This window comes from Oncorhynchus kisutch, linkage group LG23 (genome assembly GCF_002021735.2).
Source record: "Oncorhynchus kisutch isolate 150728-3 linkage group LG23, Okis_V2, whole genome shotgun sequence".
Taxonomy (NCBI): Eukaryota; Metazoa; Chordata; class Actinopteri; order Salmoniformes; family Salmonidae; genus Oncorhynchus; species Oncorhynchus kisutch.
In genome coordinates this window covers 31,184,453-31,206,872 of record NC_034196.2, presented here as the reverse complement: position 1 = coordinate 31,206,872, position 22,420 = coordinate 31,184,453, and the positions used below count along the sequence as shown (strand labels likewise).

At 43.5% G+C, this 22,420-nt stretch overlaps 1 protein-coding gene across 2 annotated transcripts in view; it reads right to left on the bottom strand.

Moving 5' to 3' along the window:
- Positions 1 to 22,420, bottom strand: part of LOC109867989 (collagen alpha-1(V) chain) — a 150,969-nt gene that overhangs the window by 42,518 nt on the left and 86,031 nt on the right. For both annotated transcript variants that reach the window (XM_031803114.1, XM_031803113.1), the window contains exons 13-37: positions 19,333 to 19,425; positions 19,072 to 19,128; positions 18,777 to 18,830; positions 18,538 to 18,591; positions 17,794 to 17,901; positions 17,050 to 17,103; positions 16,111 to 16,155; positions 15,345 to 15,398; positions 13,519 to 13,563; positions 11,654 to 11,707; positions 10,948 to 10,992; positions 10,780 to 10,833; positions 9,509 to 9,553; positions 9,161 to 9,214; positions 7,939 to 7,983; positions 7,474 to 7,527; positions 3,685 to 3,792; positions 2,710 to 2,763; positions 2,270 to 2,323; positions 1,199 to 1,243; positions 932 to 985; positions 764 to 808; positions 571 to 624; positions 345 to 398; positions 190 to 243 (exon numbers count right to left, since the gene is read on the bottom strand). In XM_031803114.1, the coding sequence (XP_031658974.1) occupies positions 190 to 243; positions 345 to 398; positions 571 to 624; positions 764 to 808; positions 932 to 985; positions 1,199 to 1,243; positions 2,270 to 2,323; positions 2,710 to 2,763; positions 3,685 to 3,792; positions 7,474 to 7,527; positions 7,939 to 7,983; positions 9,161 to 9,214; positions 9,509 to 9,553; positions 10,780 to 10,833; positions 10,948 to 10,992; positions 11,654 to 11,707; positions 13,519 to 13,563; positions 15,345 to 15,398; positions 16,111 to 16,155; positions 17,050 to 17,103; positions 17,794 to 17,901; positions 18,538 to 18,591; positions 18,777 to 18,830; positions 19,072 to 19,128; positions 19,333 to 19,425 (1,437 nt within the window). The remainder of the gene's footprint in view (positions 1 to 189; positions 244 to 344; positions 399 to 570; positions 625 to 763; positions 809 to 931; positions 986 to 1,198; positions 1,244 to 2,269; positions 2,324 to 2,709; positions 2,764 to 3,684; positions 3,793 to 7,473; positions 7,528 to 7,938; positions 7,984 to 9,160; positions 9,215 to 9,508; positions 9,554 to 10,779; positions 10,834 to 10,947; positions 10,993 to 11,653; positions 11,708 to 13,518; positions 13,564 to 15,344; positions 15,399 to 16,110; positions 16,156 to 17,049; positions 17,104 to 17,793; positions 17,902 to 18,537; positions 18,592 to 18,776; positions 18,831 to 19,071; positions 19,129 to 19,332; positions 19,426 to 22,420) is intronic.

Sequence of the window (22,420 nt, the reverse complement as noted above, 5' to 3'; positions counted from 1 at the left end):
GTCTATTTGTCGATGAGGCCAGTCCACTGAAATGTATTGTATTAGGTGGTGTGTGTCACAGAAGATATGACATAGTGGGGTGTGTGTGTTAGTATTGCGGTGGTATGTTAGTATTGTGGTGGTGTGTGTGTGTTAGTATTATGGTGATGTTCGTGTCTTAGTTGTATGGTTGTATGTGACAGAACTCACCTGAGGTCCAACCACTCCTGGGGGTCCAGGTGGGCCAGTCTTGCCTTGGAAACCCTGCGAGGAGAAGAGAGAAGAAGAGCAGTAAGAAGATGGAATACAAGGTTCAGGAGACTATGACACAGGTGAAGGATGACAACAACACTGTGTGTACTCACAGTCTCTCCTCTCTGTCCAGGGTGTCCGGGCAGACCATCTTTCCCAGCAGGTCCCTGAGAAACACACAGACAGAAAACCCCAGAGCTGCTACACATATACACGTAGAGTACAGATTGGGTCTCAGAGAAACCAAGCATACCAGTAAAACACTATAGCCAGACTAACACAAAGAAAGGCAGAATTTTGTGTGTGCCATTGTTGTGTTGTAGGTTTTGTTTGTCTTACGGGTGGGCCCTTTGGTCCGGGGAATCCTGTTGGTCCTTGAGGCCCTGGAAGACCCTTAAACACACAAGCAGACGATACAATCAATCAACCAATCAACCAATCAATCAACCAGTGATCAATAGCCACTATTGGAAATGAATCCGGATGATATAGATTAATTGGTGTTTGAGGTGAAGGATGCTCCAGTATATACCCTCTCGCCGGGAGGTCCTGGGGGGCCATCACTTCCTGAGGTACCCTGGGAGACAGGAGAGAAACAGGAAGTGGTCAGAAGGGACTCAGCCAATGATAGACAAGATCATACCACTGTATGACAGTGAGGCACTTCGTCCGCCATGTCAGATCAAAGACCCTGACTCACCTTTGGTCCAGCTTTTCCTGTTGGTCCCCTTGGTCCCCTCTCTCCACGAGGCCCCTGGTAGAGGAGGAAGAATAAGAGGAGGAATGTGAGGAGGGAGGAATACCAATAAAGACTGTAGAACCTCTGAAGATATCCTTCACCAATAGAGAATTTTCTCCTTTCATTCACTTAACCTCCTATTGGGGGTCAAGGTAACCCGGACACAGCATTGTCATGGTTACCTCTATTGCCTGTGGATAGTGGAGGTCTAAGGGGAAGCAGACCTACCGTTGGTCCTCTCTGTCCTCTTGGGCCAGCCTTCCCTGCAAGCCCCTGTGAGGAATCAGAACACATACAGAGGTCAGAGGTCACACGTTGTCATGGTAATGAATTTGAGACTACCCTGACCTATCTAACCTATCAGATTAACTAAACCTGTACTAATCATTAGATTAGTCCCATTCCCACTATCACCATTGCTACTTCAACTAACATTTAGACTTATTCCTCATTCAACCTTCGCTATGCATCGCTCTGGATAAGAGTGTCTGCTAAATGACTTAGGTACATTTATTTAATGTTTATATAAGTTTCAAATAAGAAAACAACTTTCAATTTTTGATAATACAACTAGATAAATGGGTTTAGATATCCTAAACTGTTGTTTGGCAAGAGACCATTGAGGTACATCTAGAAAACAACACTAAGCCATATTCCCATGATTTCAGAGCAACATGATACCGTATCTCTGACTGTACGTCAAATGAATAAAGAAAGGAATTATGGCTTTGTGGGTTTTAGATTTACAAATGACAGCAATGAAACTAATGTAAATGTGACGACCATCGCTCTACATCAGAGCATTAAGGGTTCTGCTACATAAATTCTCATATTTCTGCGATAGAAGATAAAAAGCCTTGTGTACCGTCCGTCGCTCCACACTCTGTGACAAACCATTACTCTCCAGACTAAACTAATGACCCGTCTCTTTAAAAGAAAATGAAATATTTTGCCAAGTACGGTTCAATTTGAAAAATGACCTTTGTGGCGCTTTTCAATGCTCTTAAAAAATGGGTTGATGTGAGGACGGTAAATGAAGAAGGAATACAACTGTGTTTTAGTCCTTGGATGAATCTTCTTCCCTTTGACTAAAACTCCCTGGTGTTTTGAATTAGCACTAGAGAGAGAAAAAACCCTGTCTCCATTGATCTGATTCAGTATTGATCCAATCCTCTCAGGGGTGGGTTGAATACTAAAACTACAAAGTGAAAGGCACTTAGCTGGCTCGCACAAAAGTTAAGGAAACTAATACTAAATACTAAGTACTAAAACTTTGACAGGAAATGTTCTCTGACGTACCCTTGTTCCTTTCTCTCCGTTGGCTCCGGGGAAACCTTGGAATCCCTGAGATCCCTGTGTTGAGAAAAAGAAGGGAAGGAGAGAGAGATTCAATCCCAGGTTAATCAAAGGTTATTGGTGAAGGAACGAATATGTTGAGTTGTGTAAAATAAAAGCACTGTTGTAGACAGTAGTGATGCATTGTGGATAGCGGTTGGGCAGTGGGCGTCTGTCTGACACCAAAAGGGTAAAAATCCTTCCTTTTGGTGTCAGACAGATTAGGGAGGTTCAAACATGTGCACCCTGCCTGCGTAAGAGTGCTGCCCCGCTGGCCCGTCAGACAAATCAGGTCATCACTAACGCCATGTTCAATCAAGGGCTCTTCAGAAGCGGCTCCCAGAAACATCCACTGTAATAAAGACAGAGAAAGAGAGGGACGTGGGGAGGAAAGGGGGACTTACCTTTGGTCCTGGTCTTCCTGGATATCCTGGCAACCCTGGAACACCCAGTTTGCCCTGTGGGCCAGGAAAATCACAATGCAGTCAAACATCGGTTCTGTATGTATATCAGTCAATAATCATTTTGGATTTATTTATAAAGTCCTTTTTACATGAACATACATATACTGTAGAGTGACTATGGTTGTGTGTAATGGGTACTGTATTGCTGTAACAATCCTCTGTACTATCTCTTTAGATCCTCAATCTATCTCCTCCAGTCCCCCTCTTCTGGGTCAGGCCAATGTGAAGCCAATCTGTTTTGTTTACACCCTGGTCCTGCTAGACGTGGGCGGGACGTGGAAAGAGGAAACTGGCTCTCTCCATGTTCCACTTCTTAAAATAGAACTCCCCAGAGATACTCCTAAATGATTCTGATTCCCAACTACATAATGAGAGTAGAGAGAGACACTGTACTGGAGGAAAGTAAATAACTATTTGAAGTCTTGTAGCTTCAAAAATAACTGTCCTTGTTTTAATGAACAGAAAATAAGGTCACTCCAGAGTTTCACCGGTTATGGACCAACCATATCCTAAACATAAACAGTTTAAGAGCAGGTGGCAGGTAGACTGAGAAGTTGAGAAGTTGAGCGATGGTCTTTAGTACTCAACTTCCGTTCCATGTAACTTAATGGAGATTTGGTCACAAGAATAATGGTCTTTTTAAAGTATGAGGACTTGGTCACAATAATAATGACCTTTTTAAAGTACGAGGACTTGGTCACAATAATAATGACCTTTTTAAAGTATGAGGAGTTGGTCACAATAATAATGACCTTTTTAAAGTACGAGGACTTGGTCACAATAATAATTACCTTTTTAAAGTATGAGGACTTGGTCACAAGAACAATGGCCTTTTTAAAGTATGAGGACTTGGTCACAAGAACAATGGCCTTTTTAAAGTATGAGGAGTTGGTCACAAGGACAAAGACGACTCACCTTTTCACCGTTGGGTCCAAGAGGGCCAGCATCTCCAGGAAGACCGGAGCGACCCTTGGGCCCCTCAGGTCCGTCCTCACCTCTGGGTCCAGCAGGTCCCAGCTCACCCTACAAAAACACATATAACCAGGTTGTTCAGGGGTATCTCATATAGTGTCATACTATTTCTTAGAGTATTATGTTGTATCATATCCTAGAATCACGTGGCATTCCATGTGGTGTATTTACCTATCGAGTAATACCATTTATTTTATATTGACGCAGTGTGTCATGCCACTTTAAAAAGTCATGCTCACTTCAGGTCCAGGCCTTCAGACTGCACTTCCATCCTCACATCATTTCACTTACTGTTTATGTCACAACACCTGCTCTCACAGGCCCAGCAAACTGCAATACCAGATCCCTCCAATCACTGTTTCAGTCAAGACACCATCACATCCTCACATCGTTTCATTCAGTCACTGTTTCAGGCCGTGACACCATCACATCCTCACATCGTTTCATTCAGTCACTGTTTCAGGCCATGACACCATCACATCGTTTCATTCTGTCACTGTTTCAGGCCGTGACACCATCACATCGTTTCATTCAGTCACTGTTTCAGGCCGTGACACCATCACATCCTCACATCGTTTCATTCAGTCACTGTTTCAGGCCGTGACACCATCACATCCTCACATCATTTCATTCAGTCACTGTTTCAGTCATGACACCATCACATCCTCACATCGTTTCATTCAGTCACTGTTTCAGTCATGACACCATCACATCCTCACATCGTTTCATTCAGTCACTGTTTCAGGCCGTGACACCATCACATCCTCACATCGTTTCATTCAGCCACTGTTTCAGGCCGTGACACCATCACATCCTCACATCGTTTCATTCAGTCACTGTTTCAGTCATGACACCATCACATCCTCACATCGTTTCATTCAGTCACTGTTTCAGGCCGTGACACCATCACATCCTCACATCGTTTCATTCAGTCACTGTTTCAGGCCGTGACACCATCACATCCTCACATCGTTTCATTCAGCCACTGTTTCAGGCCGTGACACCATCACATCCTCACATCGTTTCATTCAGTCACTGTTTCAGGCCGTGACACCATCACATCCTCACATCGTTTCATTCAGTCACTGTTTCAGGCCATGACACCAATTTGTTCCAGTCACTATTTCAGTCATGACAGCTGCTCCTCCAAGTCCAGCCCTCCAGACAGAGTGTAGCAGGTCAGTCTGATGCTCTGTTGCTGGTTAATGAATCAAATGAGGCTGCTGAGGCTGCTGTCTGTCAAGCTGACAGATAAGAAGCCTTTTATTGCCTTTAAGTGTGTTAATCCTCTGGTGGGTTAGTGGCACTGAGGCTGCTACTTGGCAGCGCACAGCACGTCTCTAAACAGCAGGGTAAAAACTGTCTCTGACAACCAGCCATTACCAGTCCAACCCAGTGGACCGTGAACGGACCCCGTACACTCGCCGTAACATACACACAGGCACACACACACTTGCACTCAATCACACTTCACACAAATGCACTCACTTAAATATGCACACACACACACGCACACACACAGTCATCACAAAACTCTCTTATCCAGCTAAACACTCACACATCAACTCATGCTAAAAAGCTCATTAAGCAGACTCTCTCTCTAACACTCACACTCACACTCATAAGCATGCAACACACATTCATAAGCATGCAACACACACTCATAAGCATGCAACACACATTCATAAGCATGCAACACACATTCATAAGCATGCAACACACATTCATAAGCATGCAACACAGGGAGACATTCAGATTCCTGTCCATGCTGGGCGCCTCCTGCCTCCTCTCAAGTAGAGGGCCCATTCAAATCTTCTTCTCATCCCTCACTCCCAAATAGTCCTCTATTCCCCCTCTCTCAAATCCTCCTCTCTTTCCCCTCTCTCAAATCCCCCATATCTCCTCTCTTTCATCAGATGCTGCTATATCTCCAGAGGAAGACAGACTGAAGCCCCTTGTCTTTTTCTCTCTCTCCATTTTGAAGTGGTTTAAGCTCCTCATGGATTTTCTCCTATCTCTCTCTCTCTCTCTCTCTCTCTCTCTCTCTCTCTCTCACTCTCTCTCTCTCTCTCTCTCTCTCTCTCTCTCTCCCACTCTCTCTCACTCTCCCACTCTCTCCCCCTCTCCACTCCTCTAACGAGGGCCTGGTCAGGATTGAGGGTGTTGTGTTTGAAGTTAGGGTCAGAGCTACTCCTGTTGAAGGGGTTTTAAGGTGACTTGAACAGTATAAAGTTAATCTCTGACTGTCGCAGTTAGTTTGGACAGAGATTCTATTTCTGGGTTTACCTGAGAGTTTTCTGTCCTGATAGAGGTCGAGGGTGTTTGAAGAGTGGCATTGAGAGAAAGGTGGAGGGTGTTTGACGAGGGCCATTGAGAGAAAGTTAGGGGGTGTTTGAAGAGGGGCATTGAGAGAAAGGTAGGGGGTGTTTGAAGACGGGCATTGAGAGAAAGGTGGAGGGTGTTTGAAGAGGGGCATTGAGAGAAAGGTAGAGGGTGTTTGAAGAGGGGCATTGAGAGAAAGGTGGAGGGTGTTTGAAGAGGGGCATTGAGAGAAAGGTAGGGGGTGTTTGAAGAGGGGCATTGAGAGAAAGGTGGAGGGTGTTTGAAGAGGGGCATTGAGAGAAAGGTAGAGGGTGTTTGAAGAGGGGCATTGAGAGAAAGGTGGAGGGTGTTTGAAGAGGGGCATTGAGAGAAAGGTGGAGGGTGTTTGAAGAGGGGCATTGAGAGAAAGGTGGAGGGTGTTTGAAGACTAGCATTGAGAGAAAGGTAGGGGGTGTTTGAAGAGTGGCATTGAGAGAAAGGTGGAGGGTGTTTGACGAGGGCCATTGAGGGAAAGGTAGAGGGTGTTTGAAGAGGGGCATTGAGAGAAAGGTGGAGGGTGTTTGACGAGGGCCATTGAGAGAAAGGTAGAGGGTGTTTGAAGAGGGGCATTGAGAGAAAGGTGGAGGGTGTTTGACGAGGGCCATTGAGAGAAAGGTAGAGGGTGTTTGAAGAGGGGCATTGAGAGAAAGGTAGAGGGTGTTTGAAGAGGGGCATTGAGAGAAAGGTAGGGCGTGTTTGAAGAGGGGCATTGAGAGAAAGGTAGAGGGTGTTTGAAGAGGGGCATTGAGAGAAAGGTGGAGGGTGTTTGAAGAGGGGCATTGAGAGAAAGGTAGAGGGTGTTTGAAGAGGGGCATTGAGAGAAAGGTGGAGGGTGTTTGAAGAGGGGCATTGAGAGAAAGGTGGAGGGTGTTTGATTGAGAGGAAGACACACACACGCATGTACGCACACAAACACAGAAACTCTCACTTGCCAGAGCTGGCAACAAAGACAGTTACAGTCAGTGTTTGCTCATTACCCATAATTCCACACTAACTTCAGGCCATGAGGGCGGGGGGCAGACAGACAGTAGGGGATCAATACCATCGACCAGTTTAAGTAAAGGTCACCTCCCATTGGACCAGAGGACTTAGGATCAACTCCGCACTGGCCAAAATCATCAGCCAATGACAAATAGCTTACTGTTTTTTTCTCTGAGGACCCTTTTGCCCATTTTTCAAAGTCAAACTGGGTTTTATTGTACCCTTCATCATAAGCCTATCAAAGGCACACTAAATCCCTGACAGATTGAGCTCAGAGATGATGGAATACATTTCCGTATACTGTGTTAGATATAAATGTGTTCTGAGACGTACGTCCAGATATGGTTGACGGTATTTGACAAAAACTCGAACAAAAGATAAATGTCTCACCCTGTCACCCTTGATTCCCATATCTCCCTTGAAGCCAGGGAATCCATCTTCCCCCTGAGTGAAATAAAGAAAGGAAGGGAAGAAAGAAAAGGTGTTGAGAATGTGGTAATTCATTTTGGAGAGCAGTGAAAAGCCATATCCGCCCTCACAAAGGCATTCAAACACATATACACACATCACACACACACATAAACACACAGCTGTAACATTGCTTTTGGCTGTTCATGTTGCCATAGAAACTCGAGATCTTATTTTTCCCAAATAGTAGTAGGCTAGCCTTATATTTAAGGGCAACGTTGACAACATATATTATAGTCCTTACCATCATCATCATCACAATCATCTTCATCCGTATTATCAACATCATCGTCATCACTATCTTCATCATCACCACAAATGGCCGACACATTTTATATGACCACTGACAATAGGGAGAGATCAGACACACACACACTAATTTCTTACCTTTTCACCCTTTCCTCCTTTCAGGCCTCGTACACCGTCGGCTCCCTGGTAGAAAGAGACAAAGAGAAAGAAAGAACGAAAGAAAGAAAGAGAGAGAGAGAAAGAAAGAAAGAAAGAAAGAGAGAGAGAGAGAGAAAGAAAGAAAGAGACAGGTTAGTGAACATGTCTGTCTGGAGCACACCACTTTAGAGCAATAGATCATCAACCAGACACTACCAACTGGCACTTCATTAGTATCAACACTCTGAACTGGAGCTGAAAGCTAAAAAATATTAACACACGTTCAACTAAGGCTGAATGATAACCAAGTTTGCAGATCTCACGCTCTATAAATAAAGTGAATATGATCTCTCTATAGGAGCTCTAAGCTATTATACTGTGGTGGAATACTATAGTATAGAAGCAGAATTGATGGTGACCTGTGGTACATCGACTGTACTTTCATTAAACCAGCATCAGTCACAGAGTCTATTCTCTCTAAAACACAGACTATCAGAGGGGAAGAGTTTTAGAGAGCACACACCAAGAGCCATGAACCAGAATCATGCACCAGCATGATACAAACAGTCGGTGGGTGGTGTAATTATTTGGCCCCTTAACCCCTCTCTGCAAGGGCCATTTGATGTGAGTCCTCTAGCCTTCATGTTTCTCTGCTCTAAATGAGCTAGTCATTAGTGAGGATCAAGAGGCAGTGTGATCACTCCCAGGGTCGTAGAGAGGAGCTGAGGCTACACCCACCAGCCCAGAGTTATGAGCTTTACATAGATTAACATCAACACTTAATAAACAGACTCCAACTACTCTGTCTTGGTTTAGCCACGCATCGTGTGTATATATTAGCCTAATTAAGTACTTCTGGTAACATAATGTAATTAGGGGAAACCAGGTTTACAATTTACTATAATATTGACTATCTATCTGCATGTCACAGATGGGTTTTGTTCAGCCAAAATCCTACTTGTTGAAAAAATAGGTCTGGTCCAGTATGAAACATCATAATTGCAAACTAGACCCATTTCACTGCATACAAAGTGCAATTTCAATCCCATGTTCTACATTGGCATTTAAAAAAAGACAGTGGGCCCGAGGATTAGACTGTTTAACCTAATGACAGACCAGACCAATGGGAGAGTTACACTGATACCATGTGCCTTTCAGGAAAGGAAGTGTATTAGGAGTGAATTAGACCTGTCGGCAGATGAGACTGGGGCGTAAAACTCACCTTCACGCCTCGGGGCCCGGGATAACCGATTGGGCCTTGGGGGCCTGCGGGACCCTGGAGGAAGATAAATGCGTGGAGAGATGCTTGTAACAGAGAGCCATTTATATTAATAGAAATTAAATCGGCAAATACGTCTGAAGAAGGAGAGAGAGAAATACAGTGAGTGAGAAAGAGTGAGGGAAGAAGAGAGAGATACAGAGAGAGAGAGAGAGAGAGATACAGAGAGAGATACAGAGAGAGAGAGTGAGAGAGAGAGAACAAAGAGCAAGACCTAAAGTCAAAGTCAAAAGGATCCTGATAAACAGATCCTGATAAAAACATAATACCCATAAAGAGAGAGAAACTTACCAAATGTCCTTTCTCTCCATTGGGTCCTTCCTTGCCAGGGTGACCCTGTGAATTATTAACAGCAACATTAATGGTGGTCCTGGGATAATTAGCACTAGATCATAAATACTACACCACTCTCCCTATTACATAGGGATTATTAAGCTGTAAAACCATCCCAGGATGTAGGATAGTGAAAAAGGCCATTTGGAATAAAAGCCTTCAGAGTTCAATCTCATTTGGGATTTCTCCTTAATGCCCAGCGTTATACAAGCACTATGGTCTACTGTAGAACCTCTTAAAGAGAAGGGCTTTCCGTCTCAATACTCCTGGAAGAACACGCACACACGCAGGCGCACACAGACACACACACAAATACACACAAACTACTTAGAATGTCGAGTAAAAAAGGGTCGAGGTAAGTTGATTGTGCTCCCCTGAGATAAGAGAGCTGTGCAATGTCCACTGATAGGGTTTCAGAAAGGGGAGAGAAAGAGAGGGAGGTATGGATGGATGGAGGGATAGATGGACACTCAAAAAATAGAAGTTGACAGGAGAAAGAGGGGAAGAGAGCTGCATAACCATCCAATGACAGGCTTTCAGAGAAGAGGGAGAGAGAGAGGAGAAGAGAGCTGCATAGCCATCCAATGACAGGCTTTCAGAGAAGAGGGAGAGAGAGAGGGGTGAAGAGAGCTGCATAACCATCCAATGACAGGCTTTCAGAGATGAGGGAGAGAGAGAGGGGTGAAGAGAGCTGCATAACCATCCAATGACAGGCTTTTAGAGAAGAGGGAGAGAGAGAGGGGTGAAGAGAGCTGCATTACCATCCAATGACAGGCTTTCAGAGAAGAGGGAGAGAGAGGGGTGAAGAGAGCTGCATAACCATCCAATGACAGGCTTTCAGAGAAGAGGGAGAGAGAGGGGTGAAGAGAGCTGCATAGCCATCCAATGAGAGAGGGGTGTATGGAGACTAAGAGGCAGATACCAGAGGAAGAGAGAAGAAGGGAGATGAAAGGAGAGAGTGGTAATACCAGTGTGGTAATACCAGTTTGGTAATACCACTCACATGCATATCAAAGCCATTAGGCTCTCTCTCTCTTCCATTCTCTCTCTCTCTCTCTCTCTCTCTCTCTCTCTCTCTCTCTCTCTCTCTCTCTCTCTCTCTCTCTCTCTCTCTCACCCGCCACCTGCCATCTTCCAAGGCCCACCTGCCTATAGCACAGGTACTCTCTGGGAGAAGGTGAGGAGTGTGTATGATCCGGAGTGTGTTTCTTTGTTAGTACAACACTTACCGGGGGTCCGTCAGCACCTGGAATTCCTGGCAGTCCTGATTTTCCAGTAGGCCCCTGAGGAGAGAGGGGAAGATAGAGATAGACCAAAGATAACAGACTCACATCAACAACACTGCTCACACCATATCATGTGTGTTAGGTATGTGTTTGAGTGGCCAGGGCCCGTACCTTCTCTCCTGGGGACCCGATGGCTCCCTGAGGACCTGGAAGTCCCTGTAAAGAGAGAGAGGAAGGACATTGTCCGTATAAATTAATTGGGGGATGAAACAGGAATGTCCAAGAGTGACAGACAATCCAACCAATGGACTAAGATCAACTTGTCATAGTGGGCATGACCAATGTTCCCTCTACGCTGCACGGCCACACACTTGCTCCAGGATAGTCACGCAGAAGAAATGTTATGCCGAGATGCAAGTGCACTATATAGATTTTTTCTGTGATCAAATCAACATTCTATCAGTCCCTTTTCAATGCAACAATCCAAACCAAATGTAACTTTGCAAGATTGAGTCTGTGATTTTTTCGTAGGCAGAGCCAGAGTGCAACAGAGTAGAATTCTACGAGCAGTCTTTCAATCACCTGAAAGTGAATGTGCTATTCAGATCAGTTCAGATCAAAGCACAGAGCCGTGCGCGTGCACATTTACTGATATTCTTTGCTAGTTAGTGATTTATTAGCCGGGTTATAGATACGTATAGGTCAGCAATGGGGAGTTACTGCTTCCTACAAGAGCACAAAACCTGTAGGCTACATTTCAAGCTGCCTTTAAAAAGCCAAGTAAAAAGCAGGCATTGGGCGTGACCATACAATGATCAACCAAATGAAGGCCACAATCTCATAACCTGCCCAAGAAGGATCGTAACATCACACTGACCTGAGCACCAGGGTTCCCTTGCTGTCCATTGGGACCAGGTTCTCCTTGTGGTCCCTATGAAGAGAAAACACCTTGGTTACATTCATCCACACTTACACAGAAGACTAAAACAGTGTACTGAGGGGACTTTAGATTGAGTCAGTATCACTACATTATTACTTTGTAACACGCAGACAGGCTATAACTTAGTGTGTTGTTGTAGCCTTTTCTAGCTGGAGGGAACATAATACACACACAGACACACACACAGACACACACACTCACTTTCCTAATGAAAGAAACTGCTGAACCTCAAACTCAAACGCAAATGCCTCGCTTCCCAGTTAATTGACAATCAATTATGTTCCCTGTTCGTAGCGGCTGGGAAAAGACTGTGGATCTTCCGTCTCTCTTTCTAATTGGAGCATTGTCAGTGGAGCCACTGTCTGCTCCAGCTAGGCATTCTCTCATTACAGACACACCGCTCCAACAAAATGGAGCCGGAATAACTGAGACGCCATGGAGGACTGGGCCCTCACAGGACTCAATACACTCAGTCTAGTCTTCAGTAGAGGGCAAGAGAGCATTCAGAGTGTGGAAGTGTGTGAGTGTGGAAGTGGGTAAATGAGTCTTGAAACGATAGTAGTGTGCATTTGATGGGAAAATAGACTGGAATGAAGGGAAATAAATGGTGTGATAGTGTTAGAGTAGGAGATGAAGGGGTAGAAATGGTGTGATAGTGTTAGAGTAGGGGATGAAGGGGTAGAAATGGTGTGATAGTGTTAGAGTAGGGGATGAAGGGGTAGAAATGGTGTGATAGTGTTAGAGTAGGGGATGAAGGGCTAGAAATGGTGAAATAGTGTTAGAGTAGGGGATGAAGGGCTAGAAATTGTGTGATAGCGTTAGAGTAGGGGATGAAAGGGTAGAAATGGTATGATAGTGTTAGAGTAGGGGATGAAGGGGAAGAAATGGTGTGATAGTGTTAGAGTAGGGGATGAAGGTGTAGAAATGGTGTGATAGTGTTAGAGTAGGGGACGAAGGGGTAGAAATGGTGTGATAGTGTTAGAGTAGGGGATGAAGGGGTAGAAATGGTGTGATAGTGTTAGAGTAGGGGATGAAGGGGTAGAAATGGTGTGATAGTGTTAGAGTAGGGGATGAAAGGGTAGAAATGGTATGATAGTGTTAGAGTAGGGGATGAAGGGGAAGAAATGGTGTGATAGTGTTAGAGTAGGGGATGAAGGTGTAGAAATGGTGTGATAGTGTTAGAGTAGGGGACGAAGGGGTAGAAATGGTGTGATAGTGTTAGAGTAGGGGATGAAGGGGTAGAAATGGTGTGATAGTGTTAGAGTAGGTTGTGATTATTATTATTTGACCATGCTGGTCATTTATGAACATTTGAACATCTTGGCCATGTTCTGTTATAATCTCCACCCGGCACAGCCAGAAGAGGACTGGCCACCCCACATAGCCTGGTTCCTCTCTAGGTTTCTTCCTAGGTTTTGGCCTTTCTAAGGAGTTTTTCCTAGTCACCGTGCTTCTACACCTGCATTGCTTGCTGTTTGGGGTTTTAGGCTGGGTTTCTGTACAGCACTTTGAGATATCAGCTGATGTACGAAGGGCTATATAAATAAATTTGAATTTGATGAAGGGGAAGAAATGGTGTGATAGTGTTAGAGTAGGAGATGAAGGGGAAGAAATGGTGTGATAGTGTTAGAGTAGGAGATGAAGGGGAAGAAATGGTGTGATAGTGTTAGAGTAGGAGATGGAGAGAAAGTGTGTGAGGTGTACATCAGATGCAAATGGAGTGTGTGGAGTATTTACACACTACTACTCTGCTTCGCACCGTGCCTCAGAACAGCCTTTAGCTGGGTGTTATCAGTACTTACAATGTTTCCTTTGGGTCCAGGGTGGCCATCCATTCCAGTTACACCCTGCAACACACAGTCAGATGAGATGAAGCTTCTCTTTAATACATGAAGCCATACACTCAGGTGAACACAAAGAGAAAAAGGATGTGGACATGGGGAGTGCCTCAAAGATAGACTGAGATATATACACTGTAGACAGAGGCTGCAGTCATTTTGGTGCACTTTACCATATCAATTACCTTCATCAGGAAACATCATATTGGAAAAAGAGGAGATTTCCCTCAAGTCCAAATGATGTAGAGAAGTTAAGGTGGAGGACATACACATTTTCATATCTGCAGCCATAACCTTTCTTATCATCTGAAGTATGTAGTGTACTGGATGTGTTATTTACCTATGTACTGTAGATACTGGATGTGTTATTTACCTATGTACTGTAGATACTGGATGTGTTATTTACCTATGTACTGTAGATACTGGATGTGTTATTTACCTATGTACTGTAGATACTGGATGTGTTATTTACCTATGTTCTATAGATACTGGATGTGTTATTTACCTATGTGCTGTAGATACTGGATGTGTTATTTACCTATGTACTGTAGATACTGGATGTGTTATTTACCTATGTACTGTAGATACTAGATGTGTTATTTACCTATGTACTGTAGATACTGGATGTGTTATTTACCTATGTACTGTAGATACTGGATGTGTTATTTACCTATGTACTGTAGATACTAGATGTGTTATTTACCTATGTACTGTAGATACTGGATGTGTTATTTACCTATGTACCGTAGATACTGGATGTGTTATTTACCTATGTACTGTAGATACTGGATGTGTTATTTACCTATGTTCTATAGATACTGGATGTGTTATTTACCTATGTACTGTAGATACTGGATGTGTTATTTACCTATGTACTGTAGATACTGGATGTGTTATTTACCTATGTTCTGTAGATACTGGATGTGTTATTTACCTATGTTCTGTAGATACTGGATGTGTTATTTACCTATGTTCTGTAGATACTGGATGTGTTATTTACCTATGTTCTATAGATACTGGATGTGTTATTTACCTATGTACTGTAGATACTGGATGTGTTAATTACCTATGTTCTATAGATACTGGATGTGTTATTTACCTATGTTCTGTAGATACTGGATGTGTTATTTACCTATGTACTGTAGATACTGGATGTGTTAATTACCTATGTGTGTCATTAGTATTTTGTCGGTGTTGCTACAGTGCCTTGCGAAAGTATTCGGCCCCCTTGAACTTTGCGACCTTTTGCCACATTTCAGGCTTCAAACATAAAGATATAAAACTGTATTTTTTTGTGAAAAAAATGTATTTTTTTGTGAAAAAAATGTCTCTCGATGTGCAAAACTGATAGAGACATACCCCAAGCGACTTACAGCTGTAATCGCAGCAAAAGGTGGCGCTACAAAGTATTAACTTAAGGGGGCTGAATAATTTTGCACGCCCAATTTTTCAGTTTTGGATTTGTTAAAAAAGTTTGAAATATCCAATAAATGTCGTTCCACTTCATGATTGTGTCTCACTTGTTGTTGATTCTTCACAAAAAAATACAGTTTTATATCTTTATGTTTGAATCCTGATATGTGGCAAAAGGTCGCAGAGTTCAAGGGGGCCGAATACTTTCGCAAGGCACTGTATGAGCAGGATAAATTCAATACAATACTGCTGAATCTCTGTCTGAATTGTGTGTGTGTGTGTGTGTGTGTGTGTGTGTGTGTGTGTGTGTGTGTGTGTGTGTGTGTGTGTGTGTGTGTGTGTGTGTGTGTGTGTGTGTGTGTGTGTTCTAAACGTACAAGGGATCCGGGAGGTCCCTGAGGTCCCTTAGGTCCCAGCAACCCACGAGGTCCCTGGAGAGAGAGAAATACATGAAAATGCCAACATCAATGTCATGATCCATTTCAAAACATAGCAAATAACTATGGAATGTTTGTTAAATGTAAATCTATGATGTTTTTAAATTATGACAATAATGACAACAATGAATGAATAATGGATTTTCATCTAAAGTATACTGATGCTTCTTGAATCTCTCTTTACCATCATAGATTGATTTCACTATTCTTGATGTCTGCTGTCTTCTCTGTCTATCACACAGTGCTATCTCAGTGCCGTGACTCAGTGCTGTGACTCTCACATCTAGAGTATCTCAGAAAAACAGTGGTGTACCACCCCCTGGTGGTCTGTCTGATATACTGCACCACACAATCTATCACTAATGATGCTCTCTCAGCCTTTTACTTTGTCTAACTCATTTTCTCTCTGCCTGACTCGTTCCTCTTCACCTTTGGGGAAATCCTGTCAGAGAGGAAGGGAACTTGTCTACCAGCCGTGAGGAGAGTAGACTGTGAACAAGAGGAATCTAAGGGCTTCTCACCCTGAGATTCACATATAGGGTCTAGACTACCTAGTTACTAAACCTGTGTAAAAACAAACTGTGTACATATACCATAAGCTGGACACCATGTATGGATCTGAATCCAGAACGTATATGTCAACACATGCTTTATTAAGTTGTAGTGTCACAATGACAGTGGATAGACATCATAAAAAAACACTTACTGGGTCACCAGGGAGCCCCCGTGGCCCGATCTCTCCATCGTCTCCCTGGAAACAGGAAGTGACATGGTCAGAACAGGAAGTGGGAATTTGGAGTATAGGAGAGAGGGAAAGGGGAGGTGTGAAAGGAGGAGAGGACAGGAATGACGTGATTGGGCCAGGTGATGGAGTGACGCGGGGGTGTCAAAATGAGACTCATCACATGACAGATGACAGACACTTAGATCACACACTGACTAATCACACACACACACACCATACTGATGTGCTGACCTATGGACATACACACACACACCATACTGATGTGCTGACCTATGAACATACACACACACACACCATACTGATGTGCTGAACTATGGACATACACACACACACACACCATACTGATGTGCTGACCTATGGACATACACACACACACACCATACTGATGTGCTGACCTATGGAAATACACACACACACACCATACTGATGTGCTGACCTATGGACACATACACACACACACCATACTGATGTTCTGACCTATGGACACATACACACACACCGTACTGATGTGCTGAACTATGGACACACACACACACACCATACTAATGTGCTGACCTATGGACACATACACACACACACCATACTGATGTGCTGACCTATGGACATACACACACACACCATACTGATGTGCTGACCTATGGACATACACACACACACACACCATACTGATGTGCTGACCTATGGACACATACACACACACACCATACTGATGTGCTGACCTATGGACATACACGCACACACCATACTGATGTGCTGACCTATGGACATACACACACACACACCATACTGATGTGCTGACCTACGGACACACAGAGTGGGGAGATGAAGAAACAGAGAGCGAAACTGGGTAGGTATGATAAGAGATAGAGGGAGGCAGGGAGAGCGAGTGGTAGTACTTACTCTCTCTCCATCCTCTCCTGTGGGTCCGGGAGGTCCATGGGGTCCAGATTCACCCTAAAGGAGCAGACAGAAGATCAGTGGGACGTACACACACTGTCATACTACACACACTGTCATACTACACACACTGTCATACTACACACACTGTCATATACACACACTGTCATACTACACACACTGTCATACTACACACACTGTCATACTACACACACTGTCATACTACACACACTGTCATACTACACACACTGTTATACTACACACACTGTCATACTACACACACTGTCATACTACACACACTGTCATACTACACACACTGTCATACTAAACACACTGACATACTACACACACTGACATACTACACACACTGACATACTACACACACTGACATACTACACACACTGTCATACTACACACACTGTCATACTACACACACTGTCATACTACCCACACTGTCATACTACACACACTGTCATACTACACACACTGTCATACTACACACACTGACATACTACACACACTGACATACTACACACACTGTCATACTACACACACTGTCATACTACACACACTGACATACTACACACACTGTCATACTACACACACTGTCATACTACACACACTGTCATACTACCCACACTGTCATACTACACACACTGTCATACTACACACACTGTCATACTACACACACTGTCATACTACACACACTGTCAACGGAGCTGAAATGACAACAACAAAGTGACTTACTCTGTGTCCCTTCTCACCAGGAAGTCCAGCCAAACCATCAAACCCTCGGTCTCCCTTGGTTCCGGTCTGACCAGGCATGCCTCTGGCTCCATCCGAACCAGCACGTCCCTGGAAAAACAGATGATTACAACACCCATCAACACTTACACCCGCTTCACCCTCCTTTCTGAAGGGCACAATTCTTCATTGTTTTTATTTAACCTTTGAATGAACGACATGGAACTAACCTTCCACAGAGTTGCATTACTTTCAGGAGAACACATAGAGCCCCGAATTGATTATCCCTTTTATACCATGGCTATAATTTAACACATTTGCCTCTAGAAATGTGTTTATTTCTCAGTAGAAATGTGTTCAACATCCAACGAAGTAGCTAGCAAGTTTAATTGATAGCTACAGTAGATGCCTCCGAACAAACTGAATTGCTAGTTTAGCTAACCAAACCAACAGTCCTAGATTGCTATTATGAAATATCGAATTCAACAATGCCAATAATGTTTTCAAATCGACTTCTTTCAAAAGCAGCTCAAACATAGAACATGTATGAATGAACTATAGCCATTGAATTCTACCATGTTGATATACTTTATAGGGAAATAATGCACGCTCTGGAATGCTCTTCAAGCCAATCAGAAACTAGTATTCAACAATGCCATGTTTTAAAATGCATCAAAACTACATCAAAACTATCCTAATCTGCACGCCAAACTCAAATATCCATCCAAGACTCAGATTCACACTTACTCTTCTGCCGGGCTTCCCTGAGGGTCCATGAGAACCCAATGGTCCACGAGGTCCCTGTAACAAAGAAGAAGGTTATGGAGAATCCAACAAGAAAACCCTACCACAGAACCCCAACAAAATATCCCTAACAAAAAAAAACAAGTAAGTTGTGTTTATAGAAAGGCCTTAAACTTGGGCTGGAGATTACAGAGGAACAGTTTCAGTGGTTCTAGTGGTCTAGAAACGTCCATCCGTCTTACCTGAGGACCGGACTCTCCAGACTCTCCCTTCAGTCCAGAAACACCTGGAGAACCCTGGGAGGAGGACAAACACAATAAGGTCACAGTAGGCTCAGATCAGCGGATGAATATGATCAGGCCACAGTCCAAACACTATTAATGTTGTAGCACCTGCATTAGAATTTAATAGGATCTTATCAACTATTAACACTATAATAAGTTATTCTCCTCAGGCTGTGTATGTGACAGAGGTGTGTGTGTGTACATACTGTGTGTGTGTGTGTGTGAGGAGACTGAGGAAAACTTTGGTACGTACCAGAGGACCAGATCTACCTGTCAAACCCATAGGGCCAGTAGGACCACGCATCGCCAGCTGGAGAGAGAAAACAGTTAGAGAAGTACAAAATGGTGTGTGTGTCTCAAATCAAATCAAAGTTTATTTGTCACCTGCGCCGAATACAACAGGTGTAGACCTTACAGTGAAATGCTTACTTACAGGCTCTGTGTGCATATGTGTGTGTGTATGCACTCTGTGTTTGTGTGTGTGTGTGTATGCACTTGTGTGTTTAAGCCTTACCCTAGCTTGTTGCATGATGGCTTGCATCTGGGCCTCCTGAGCAGACACCTGAGGTCCCTTCTGTCCAGAGTCTCCTCCAGAACTGAAGCGGAACTGAGGAGGAGAGCAGAACTCAGAACCAGACCCAACAGGTAAGGCCAGTCCAGTAGATACAGGTACATGGACAAAGACATAGAGACAGACACACAGACAGACACAGAGACAGATGAAAAGACAGAGACAGACACAGAGACAGAGACAGACACAGAGACAGACGAAAAGACAGAGACAGAGACAGACACAGAGACAGACACAGAGACAGACAAATAGACAGAGACAGACACAGAGACAGACGAAAAGACAGAGACAGAGACAGACACAGAGACAGATGAAAAGACAGAGACAGAGACAGACAAAGAGACAGACACAGAGACAGACAAATAGACAGAGACAGACAAAGAGACAGACAAATAGACAGAGACAGACACAGAGACAGATGAAAAGACAGAGACAGAGACAGACAAAGAGACAGACACAGAGACAGATGAAAAGACAGAGACAGAGACAGACAAAGAGACAGACACAGAGACAGACAAATAGACAGAGACAGACAAAGAGACAGACACAGAGACAGATGAAAAGACAGAGACAGACAAAGAGACAGACACAGAGACAGACACAGAGACAGATGAAAAGACAGAGACAGAGACAGACAAATAGACAGAGACAGACAAATAGACAGACAAAGAGACAGAGACAGAAACAGACAAATAGACACAGACAGACAAATAGACAGAGACAGACAAAGAGACAGAGACAGACAAAGAGACAGAAACAGACAAAGAGACAGAGACAGACAAAGAGACAGAGACAGACAAAGCAAGAAGAGAGACAGTGGGTTGAGAAAATGGGTTCAGAAAAAGTCATCTTACAGGCTAGGTTACCCATTCTTCAAACAGAATGTCTAAATAAATAAATAAATCAAATATGATTGTACTGAAACAAGTTATAAAAAAGAACTAATTCAAATTCAGGTTTGGCTTGCATTAAAAGGACTAAGTTGTAAAAACCTTAGCTCATACATCAACTGCCTAGTTATGGTTCTTTTCCCATCAGAAGTTCACATGCCTATACTGGCATCTAGTGGTGAAATATGGGTAATGCAACCAGTTGGTTGATCCTATAGAGATGTGTTTCTGTTTCTGTTGGTATGAATAAAAACAGACCAGTGAGGAGGGTTTGTCACCACAACCTTGTTACTATGGAAGGAAAAAATAACATCGAACACAGGTTTGCATGAAGCTGGCAAACCTTACTTTTTTAAATACAGCAACATCTCTCTAGCTAGGGATCTCTTTCATAATATTTTACTCTATATTTTTCAATTGTCTATATTTTTCCCAGTGAACCTCAAAAGCACAATGTCCCTTGAGAGACTCATCATTCCTCTCACAGAAACCAGACTATAACACAGAGATCCAACCATGCCCAGAGGAAGAGGGAGAGAGAGAGAGAGAGAGAGGAATTTGAACTGTGACTAAGCAGAAACCTAGGGCACACAAATGGCATCTAACTACCAAGCAAACAATAATTGACCAATTAAATGATAAGATTGAACATCTTAACATGGCTATTGTTCACAACTATACCTAAGTTAGTTGTGTGTGTGTGTGGGGGGGGGGGGCAACTCAAATGAACTTTGATCAATTTTATTCACATTTTTACATAGCAAAAAGTGATTATTTTTCATGTCGGATCCGGCCAAATGGGTCCCGGAATGAAACAGTCCAAAACGGAGAGGTGCCAGATCATGTCAAATCAAGCACTGGGCCCATGCTTTACTGGTACACCTTGACCAGACGTCTTGGCCTGACACATACAGCTTTTCCAGAAGGCTCTCTGCTCTGCTCTGCTCTGCAAGTACTAAGTCAAGTCATCACACTCAGCAGTAGGAGTACAGGTAGCAGCAGAACAAACAGAAAGGCTAGCTACTAACTTTAGCCTTTAGTTTTAGCAGCTGTGATCACAGGAAGGAGCACTTAGACCTGCTCTACTTCCTGTCTGAGGCTAGATTACTTCCTGTCTGTAAGACCCCTACACTCTTAGAAAAAAGGTGCTATCTAAAACCAAAAAAGGGTTCTTCGGCTGTCCCCATAGGAGAACCCTTTGAAAAAACAGTTTTGGTTCTATGTAGAACCCTTTTCTCAGAACCCAAAATTGTTCTATGGACAGCCGCAACACCCTTTTGCAACCCTAATGATGTGTAATTTGGGCTGGAGTCTGGGGACAATAGGAAGGTGGGTGGCAGGGGATTGGGGGAATGGTGTATGGTAATTATCTCATCAGTAAGAAATGGGAGGAGAGAGGGGAGAGGAAGGGCAAAATCCATTGGAGAAGGTCAGAGGGGAGGGACTTCTGGCTTTCTCATCCAATGGGTTTTGAGAAGGCGACAAGGAGAGAGGACGCAAGGAGTATGCAATTGAGACCTTCCCAGAGAGTGAGTCTAAATGACAGCAGAACCACAGCTTCCTACAGCTTCCACTAGGAGGTGCTAGAGTGCTTATTGACTGGTTTACACCACAGCATTCTCTGATTGGATTATCTGGAGCAAGACCAGAGAGGAAGAGTGTTTGATTCAGGAGGAGACTACCTCCCTGCATTCCACTTGCTAACATAACAGAGATCTCTAACCCCCTCTGACACAGTCAGGGAAACACACATCACAACAGGTCAGGACACTGTGACCCAAACCATACAGAACTCTGATCTGATATCAACAGCACTCTATGAATCAAAGGGTGAAATAATGCAAACAAGAGAAGGGAGGATTAGCCTTGTCTGAAGTAATACTGACGAACCTAACAAATATGTTGAAGTGCTATGACAATAGATTGAGGATAGCATTACAGAAGGGACAAGATTAGGATGGACGTTTAAAAAGAAAGCCTTCCAGAAGATAAATGCACGCACAATAGCCAATAGGTACATTTAGAAACGTACACATGTGCATAAACATAGTCATCTGTCATCTGAGAAAACATATGGAATGCAAGTCTACCATGCAACAGAATATTAGATGCACCCATTCAATATGTATTCTGTTTTAGAT